This window comes from Leishmania mexicana, chromosome 7 (genome assembly GCF_000234665.1).
Source record: "Leishmania mexicana MHOM/GT/2001/U1103 complete genome, chromosome 7".
Lineage (NCBI taxonomy): Eukaryota > Euglenozoa > Kinetoplastea > Trypanosomatida > Trypanosomatidae > Leishmania > Leishmania mexicana.
Window position 1 is genome coordinate 409,305 of NC_018311.1, and position 9,164 is coordinate 418,468.

At 61.5% G+C, this 9,164-nt stretch overlaps 1 protein-coding gene across 1 annotated transcript; it reads left to right on the forward strand.

The window, feature by feature from the left end:
* Positions 1-4,010: 4,010 nt before the first annotated feature.
* On the forward strand, positions 4,011-8,345 carry LMXM_07_0860 (hypothetical protein, unknown function; the record flags this gene model as incomplete). Its single annotated transcript, XM_003872188.1, has 1 exon — positions 4,011-8,345. One exon carries the CDS (start codon positions 4,011-4,013, stop codon positions 8,343-8,345), a length of 4,335 nt encoding a protein of 1,444 aa, XP_003872237.1.
* Between the last annotated feature and the right edge of the window lie 819 nt (positions 8,346-9,164).

Sequence of the window (9,164 nt, forward strand, 5' to 3'; positions counted from 1 at the left end):
CTCGTCAACCACAGCGTACCTATACATACGTGCACGCACTCTCCCCCTGCGCCGATCCGCACGCAAACGCGCACGGAACCATACGCGCGGCCAGCCCATACCGAACGAAGGGGCGAACAGGAGAGGCGAACGTTGCTCGCGCGTCCTACAGATACTTCACAGGCTTCTTATACACGTTAGACTTTTCTTTTTCTGCGGCTTCTCTTCCTCTCCTCTCACGGTTGCCGTCGCGGCGCCCTTCCCTTCCCTTCCGCGATTCTCCGTGCGACCCGCCGGCCTTCGTCGCCCATCGCTCTCTTTCTTGTTCTCCTCTAGATCTCGTGTGCTTCACTCCTCGTCTACTCCGCCGCTCCTCTAGCTTTTCCCTTCTTCACAGCCCTCCCCTCCCCTCCCCCCGGACACCCCTTCCCTTACGACAAGCCACCTCGTGCATCCTTCTTCGCCGTGTTGTTTCGCGGCCGACTCGTGCACACGAATTTCGTATTTACAAGGGATCTGCTGCTACACGTGCGTGCAACTGCCAGTGGAGCGATCATCCTCTCCCCTCCCTTGATCTCAGGCCTGTGTCCTCCTCCTTCTCCCTCTGTTTTTTTCCCCTTGTTCGTGTTTTCTGTGGTTGCCCCTTCTTCCGTCTGCCGGGTCATCCGTGCCGCAGGCGGTGCGTCTCCGCCCTCTTTTTGTGGTTGTATGCGCGAGCGGTCGTTGTTCTCTCTTATACACACACACATACACAAACACGAGAGAGAGAACCGTTTGTGTTTTCCCTTTACTCCTCCGCGCGCGCGTTGTCTTCGGGTCTCTCTCTCTGTCTCTGGTTGGGTGTACGATCGGGTAGCTGCGTGGGTGTTATTATTCTGGGTGTGGTTGTGGTGGTGGGAGGTCTGCGTCTTGGCCCTCCCCTCCCCCTCCCTCTATTAGCTTCTTCCTCGATTTCTTGTTGCCCACGGCCTTCTCACCTCAAACTCTGCCTCTGCCTTTTCCTTTCCATCGCCCCGCCCCTCCCCTTCTCAAATTCGCTGGTATTCATCGATAGAGGTGCATGCAAGGACAGTGACGCCTCTCTCTCTCCTTCTCTCTTGCTCCTTCTCCGCTCTCCGCTCGTGCGGTGGCGAGGATCCGCAGCATCCGCAACAGGGGGGGGGGTCAGCAAGCGTGTGTGCTCGAGGACGCTGTCTGGGCGGGGACGATCATCCCCCACCGCCCTTTCTTTCCTTTTTCCCCCTTCCCCTTCCCCTCATTTTCCTTTTCTCCGTCTACCTCTTCTCGCAGGCGTAGATCCGCACTGGGCTTGCTTCGCTTTGTCCTCCCCCCGTCCCCTCCGCTCTTCCGTTTTGTCGATTGTGGTTTCCGTGCAGCCTTCCTTTCCGTGTCGTGTCGTGTCGTCTCTCTCTCTCGATTTTCATTCGTCTAGCACAGACGCCTGTGCCATCGGGTGGTCTTTCTGGCCCTGGCGCTTTCCTCGTGTGCGTGCGTGTGCGGGTTTCGTTGGCGCTGATCGCTGTCTTGTGGTTTGGCTCGGGGTGTGACGATCTCCTGACCGTCTGCCAGCGACTCTCTGCGCGGCTCTTCTCTGTCCCACTGCGGCCCCTCCCTTCCCCTCCCCATCCCTCCCTCTTGTGTTTTTTTGGTCTCTGCGTGTTGTGTCTGTGCGCGTGTATTACTTTCTCTGTTGCGTGCGCGGGTTTCCCTGTGTCTTGCATCGCTTCCCCGTCCCCACTCTTTCCACTTCATTGAGCCTCCGTTGCTTCCGTGCACGCCTGGGGCATCTACGCCTACGGGGGAGGGTCGCCTTCGCTCTCCCTCTCTCTCCCGCGCACTTCGTGACATCTTTCCGTGGTTTTAAAGCTCTTCTCTATTTTCGCTGTCCTTCTCCCCCTCCTCCTCGTCTCTCTCTCTGGTTGCGTAAGGGTTTCTTCAGTCGCAGCGCGGTTGCCCACGCGCACGCGCTCTCTCCTCTCTTCTTTTCTCGTTGTGTTTCTTCGGTAGTTTACTTGTTGCCCAGTCGACTCGTGCGGGTTCGCGTCTGAATTTTCGTAAAACAAAAACAAAAACGGGACGCATCGACGCAGTTGAAATACAGGGACGGACGGCACCCTCTGCCAGCCCCCGTGCTGCCGCTTTTCTGCCTGCCTGTCTGTCGGCCTTTCGGTGTGCAAGGGCTTCGTCTCCTCCCCCTCCTCTTTCTGTTTTTATTATTATTATTATTATCTGTTTGCTTGCTTCCTCGTGTGTGCTCTCGTGTTGTTGTTTGGTATCTTCTCCCCCTCCCTCCTCCCTCCCACACACGCGCACCCTTTCTGGTTGTGAGTGGGCGTGTTCGTGTGGGGTATCTTTCCTTTCCCCTCCGCAACGCGTGCGTTCCGCTGCATTGCCACGGATCTCGTCAAGCGCAGCGCTTCATTCTATCGCATTCCCGCCTCCCCCCGTTGCCCTTTCCCAGCCGTCCTTTCACCGCCTCCACCTCCCTCGCTCTCCATTTTTTCTTTGCCTTGTCTTTTCCGTGCCGCCCCGTGTGCCGCTGCCCCGCTGTGTTGTCTTTCTGCATCTTTCATAGTCGCCCCGTCTGCCGTTCCTTCTTGCCTCCTCCTCCTCTCCACACACACACATACCCTATACGCGCCGTCTCTGCGCTCTCCTCCTCTTTCCCCCACTGCCTCTCTCCATTACCGCCTCCTTTGGACTTTTTCTTTCCGTCTGCTTCGCTTACCGGCGTCGATTTCCCTTGCCCGTGCCATCCTTGATCTCCGTCTCCCTCACCCTTTTACGTTTCTCGCGCAAGTATCGCTGTGTGTTGTCTGTGCCTGTATGTGTCACAGTAACGGCGCCTGCGTACGAATCCCTTCCCTGTTCTTTTTTTTCCTGTCTGCCTGTCTTCTCAGTCTTCTCTCGTTTTTGTGTCGTGCCCATTGACGCTCTCCCCTCCCCTTCCACCGCGCGCGCGCTCTCTGTCTGTCCGTAACTTGGGCTTCCTCCTCCTCCTCTTCCCGTCTGTTGGTGCGCTTGTTTTTCTTTTACTGGCTTGAGTCTGGCAGAGGACACACAACGGTGTGTGTCGTGGGTCGTGTGCTCTCGTTGTTTGGGCCATCTCATCCGCGGGATCTGTTATTCGTTTTCTCTCCCCTCTCTGCACTGGCGCGTGTGCCTGTGCGTGGTTGTCTCTCCCGCCCTCCCGTGCTTCTTCTTGCGGTTCGTCGCCGGCGTCTCTGCCCTTGAGCCTCTTTCTCTGTTTTCCTCGGCTTTTCAGCGCTGAGCTGCCAACAATTCTCCGAACCACGCACGCACGCACGCACCGAAGCCGACGCCATCGGGCACATACACGCCCTCCTCCCGTTCGACATCCTCCCTCATCATCTTTTCGTGGTTATCTTTGTAGTACCATCACTTTCTGGCCTTGTCTATCTATATCTCTCGTTCTCTTCCCCTCTCGCTCTTCGCTTCTGTGGAGGTCCGCAGAAGCGGCAGAGTCGTCACCCAGTGCGCGACTCAGCAGTGGGGTATAAGCCCCCTCCTCCTGCTCCTCCTCTTCCCCCTCCCCCACGCCCTCTGTTGCTCCTCAACGAGCCTTTGAAAGGGTTGCCTGACGTGCGCTCGCCGTCACCTCGTTCTTTCTTCTTCCTGTTCGTGTGTGTGTGTTCTGTGTCTGCGTGTCTGGGTGGCCTGAACCCGTTTCTCTCGGCGCTTGCACCTCCCCCATCTCCCCATCTCCCATCTCCCATCCCTCACCTGCCGATCGCGATTCCTCGCCGCCTCTCGGTCTCGGTCTTCACTTTTCTCTTGCCGCACTTGCGGGCGGTTTCGTTACAAGGTGCGTGCGTGTCTGCACCTCTGCGGGTCTTTGCTCTCCCCCCCTCCTCCTCCTTCTCCTTATCATTTCTGGCTCTTCCTCTCCTTCCTAGCGCACTTGAGAGGGCCGCGTCATGTACACCGTTTCGTCCGATGCGGCGGAGGAGTCAGCCACCGCGTTCGAATGGCGCGTGTGGGGCTCTGACTCGAGCGCTTCCACTCCTGTGATGCCGCTCGGCGGCGTCAGAGACGCCTCACTGCGCTCCACGACGGCAGCGACCACGTCGGTCGCGTCGTTCTGGGGCGACTCTCGTGATGATCGAGGTGCCGCCGCCGCCGCCTCCACGAAGTCGCTGTCAACGTTTTCGACGACCTCTGCGTTGGCGCCGCTGGCTTCTTCCGCCTCCTCGTGGTCGTCGGTGACGGTGGCGAACAACACGCGTGGCACCAGCAACGCCGCATGCAAGGGCACACGCGCCCCCAGTGGTGCGACCACGCCAGCTGGACTGGTGGCGCTCAGCAGCGAGGGTAAGCGCACACCTTCGCAGAAGTCATCGGCCGTGTCGGCAGACCTCAGCAGTCACTCGGAGCACCTCAACCGCGGCATTGGGGGCGGCGCTGGCATTGACACATTCAAGTACACAGCCGCGTCGTTGGCGGTGGAGCCGCCGGATTCAACGATGCCCACCGCTCTTCGCGACAGCGACGACGGAGACGACGACGCTTTCGATATCATCAAGGAGAGCATCAAGCGCCAGCTCGTCAGCATCGAAGAGGATGAGCTCGTCAGTGAGACGACGGACGGCAACTTAGCGACCGCTTTACGGCAGACACTTCAGTCACAGCCACAGCCACAGCCGCAACAGCATCGTTACTTGACAGTGCAGCCGCGGGGCGGCGCCGTCAGCGAGGCTGCCGGTGCGCGTCGGAGTGGCGGCGATGATCGCATGATTCACATCACAAGCGCTGCTGTACCACCTGCTCCTCGGTCGGCTGCTGCAGCTGCTGCCGCTCGGCGAGGGGAGAGAACAACGATCCGCTGCTCTTCTTCGCCCGTGTCGGTCGTGGAGCAGCTCGCTGCCATCAGCATTGGCCAGTCATCCGTGTCCAAGGCAAGTGTGCCTCTCACCACTGCAAGCGGTAGCGACGCGACGGGCTTTCGCTCGAAGCCACCGCTATCGCAGCCAGAGTCTCCCCAGGCACCCGCTCAGAAGGCTGCGCAACGGACATCCCAGCGGTCTTCTGAGCCACCGCCGCCGCAGCATCACGAACCGCATCAGCAAAGAGCTCCGGCTATGGTGTACCCGCTCAACGCTACGGCGTCACGTGCGACGCTGTTTGAGCAACAGCGCCAGCCCTCAGCCAGCGGCGTCGGCGGCACGGCCTGCGACGCGAGCCCTCGCGCTGAGTCGAGCATCCATGCCGGCGGCCTACGCATCCCACTTTCAACCTCCGGTGCTCGTTCGATGGGCGACAGAAGCGGGTCTGGCGAAATCGCCGCCGTGCAAATCTTCCCCGAGGCCGCAAGTCGTACCCCCTCTCACATGGACCCGAGCCGCGACATCGGCAGTGGCGCGGCGATGGCGACGGCAGCCGAGAGGTCCTCGACAACGTCAACGACGGCCTCATCGTCCTCGACGTCGACAACGCTGCAGAGCGGCCGTTTCTCCTCTGAGCACTCGTCGTCGTCCAAGGAGGAGCTAGCCAGTTCAGGCCACCACTCTCAGCAGTATCCCCGTCAGCTTCACTCAGGTTCGTCCGTGGCGCAGCTTAGACACGGCCGGCGTCCGCATCAACCCGAAATCCCGGCACTGGAGCTGGCGGGCTTACAGGCGCAACGTCCCGCGAATAGCCAGCAGGAGTGTCTTCAGCATAAAGACACACAGCAGCGGCAGCAGCAAGAGCAACCGTCAGTGCCGCCGCCGCTTACATCCCCACCACCACCACCACCGCAACAGCAGCCGCAGCAGCCGCAGCAGCGTGTGCAGGCCTCGTCGATGATGCCGTTTCAGGGTGGCCCAAGGTTCCCCAACTTGCCACCACACCTCCAGCCACAGCCGCTCACGCAGGCGCAGCAGCCATCCAATCTTCCGCACCTGCTGCCGCAGACACAGCCCCAACAGTCCCAGCAACAGCAGCTTGGAGTGTCTGTATCGTCTCCTTCAGCGGCCATGATGCCTGGCAAGATCTACGCCGCCACTCCGCATGGCCGGCTGATCTTACTCACCCCTGACGGCGTACGAGCGCCACAGGTGCAGCCGCCTCCGCACTCAATGCCTCCACCACCGCCACCGCCTCCGCCACCGCCGTCGACCGCCACCAGCTCCGCGCTCACCGGCAACTATGTCACCGCCAGCAACTACTCTGCTCTCTTCTGCCGCAACAACCCACTGCACTCTATGCGTTACCCCGGCTCTCAGTCCGAGAGCGCGGGGCGGCTGACGGGTGAGGCGAGTCGTCCCAAGGATGAGAAGGGCACCGCGGCGACCCTCTCCAGCAACGCAGAGCGTTCAAGCACCCAGGTGTCCACTACGACTGTCAGCTCTGCAGCATCAGAGAAGGATGCGCCGGCCAGCCTCAACGCAGGACAGAGCCACGACGACGCTGCGGTGAACCACGCCGAGGCCCGTGTCTCTGTGGCCCCTGCAGTGGCCACTGCTGGCAGCGCGAGTGCCGAAGCACCCCCTATCACGGCCGCCCGTTCAGCTGCTGGGACTGGTGCATCGGCGCCAACAGGCAGCGGCATCAGCAGTGCGGCAGCGTCTGCGGGTTGTGACAGCCAACTCCCCACGGCCTGTGTAGCGCCGCTTCTCGTCCGCAGCTCCCAGGGCGCCTCCGCTGCTGAGCTTGTGCAGCGTCTCGGCAGCCACCCCAGCAGCAGCAGCAGCGTGAATGGGGGTGGCCGGTCCCTGCAGCTGCCAACGTTCCCGACACGCGAGGACATCAGCACCGCCTCGTCCGCGGGTGGCGCCCACCACCCGAACCGCAACACAGCTCTGGTTTCAACATCGTCTGGGAACGGCGCCGTGATGTCGTCTCTCTCGAGAGCGCAACCGACGCTCGTTGATTCTGACCGAAAAATTGGTCTGAGCGTAACGAATACTCTGGCGCTGCCACCGAGCAGCGTCAAGGCAGGCGGCAGCAATGCGCAGATTGCCGTGCCTGCAAATGGCAGCGGCACCGCAGTGACCGGCTCTCGAGGTGCGGCAGAGGGGAAACTGATGGGGCCGAGCAACAACGCTCTAGGCAACTCCAGCACCTTCGCGCCCCTCCACACAGGGCTCAAGCCGCACGATGGTGGCGTCGGCGCGGATGCCACAGGCGCCAGCAACAGCGGCCATGCTGCCCACTTTACGCAGTCGGTATCACAGCCTGCGCTCTCGGCCCCTGCATCCTCCGCATCATACAGCCCACTGGCGGCACTCGGCTCAGCAAACGGGGGCGGCTCTGCCAAGTGCATCGCGACGCCAGCGCCGTTTCGGCAGGAGCCGACCGGCAACAGTCGGCTCGCGTCGCGCGCTGATCTTTTTGCACAGGCCGCGAAGCCCACCTGGCCGGACACCGTCTCGTCACCGTCCAAGCAGGGCCCGGCTGGGGTGTTGCCGCTGCCACAGCGACAGCCACCACAGCTGCAGCCGTCGCAGCGGCAGCCGCAGCCGCAGTTCTACATACAAGGGCTTTCTCCTCCGCCCCCGACATTGCACCCCCCCGTCGGCGACCGTCTCCACCCCGCTGCCGACGACTCTGTCGTCGTGACAGTCCCCGTCACGGGCGGCGACGGCACCATCACGGCAGCTGTCATCGCAGTCCCGCCCCCATTCTCGTACACTGAGGCCGGAGTACAGCAGTACTGCCTCGGAGCTCTACAGCAGCCACATCCACAGCAACAACGGCCGCACCCGCCGCTGCAGCGGCACTTTCATCATCAAGGCGCGACAGCAGGGGAGCACTCCACCGCAAGCTGTGCCGGTGAGGAGGCGGAGTGGCGGCGGAAGCAGGATCTGATCACGCTGCAGCTCGAGCAGCACCGCCAGCGGCTCGAAAACGAGCTCCGGCAAGTGCAGCTGCAACAGCTGCAGCACGCACAGCACCATCATAACCAGCACCAACAACACCAGCAGCAGCTGCAGCTACAGCATCAGCAGTCTCTGCCGTCGGCACAGACAACCATGGTCACGATTGATGGACGCCTCTACCGCATGGTGTCGGCCTCCTCAGGAGAGGCCTTTGTGAACCGTGGCCAGCCATGCCGTGATCTGCACTTTGTGGACAGAGACACTCTTGTCAGCGACGGCTCCGCGGGAGCAGACGGCCGCACTGAGGCCGCATCTCTTCAACCGAGCAATCACCCCGGTGTGTGCATGCCCGTCTCCCCGCAAGCCCAGGTATCACCACAACGGCAACAGCAGCACATGACCATCACTGCTGCGAGTGATAGGAATACTTTGGGTGAGGCCACCTCGGCGGCGGCGACGCTCGCAAAGCCATCTACGCTTGGCGCTAACGTTATGCTGGTGATGCCAACGCCGTCTGCCTCGCACAAGGTGCCGTACGGATACTAGAGATGCCCAGTTTGCCTTCCTCGCGCTGCGCGTGCGCCGCGCACGGAGAGGCGGAGTGAAGACGATGCAGAGTCTGGTCAGCGATGCAGCCATAGCGTCAAGCAGGACAAGCGCGCACGTCACTGCTCTCATCGTTCTCACCCTTGTCGGACTGCGGTTACTCGCACCGCTTCCATGCGTGACCTCCCTTCCCCCCTTTACCCCCTCGTCCCTGCTCTCTGTTATCACCTTCGGGCCCTCTCTTGCATGCCTTGTCGACATTGCTCATGGGCACACGCGAAGCCGCACCGCATCGGGTCGTCCGGGGGCCTCGTCGTCCCCAATATGCACAGCACGCGATTTGAAAGCGGGCGAGATGGGCGAAAGGCAGAGAAAACATAAACATGCACGTCAGCCGACTGCACCTTTGCGTGTGTGCATGCGTTCCCCTCCCCCTCCCTCCCCCCTCTTGCTGTCGTCATTCCGAAGGACGACAGCAGCCGCGAACAGAAAAAGACAACAACGAACGGATCCATTCGAAAACTTAGGCTGCGCAGATGGAGCACGCGAGGACTTACTCCTCGTCGGGATGCATCCGGACCGCGCTGTGCGACCCTCCTCCCTCTCCCTCATCGTTTCTTCTCTCTCCCGTTGACATCGCTCCACGGCGGCGGCAAGAGCACGCATTCGACCGCATATGCATGCAGTGACGACCGCGTCTTCGTGTGCGCGCACGTTTTCCGTTAGGCGTCGGCAATCCGTCCAGCTGTAATGGTGCCATTTGGCGCCTGCAGCCCCTCCCCTCCCCCCACCGTCCGTCCAAGTATCCTGCTGCCCCTC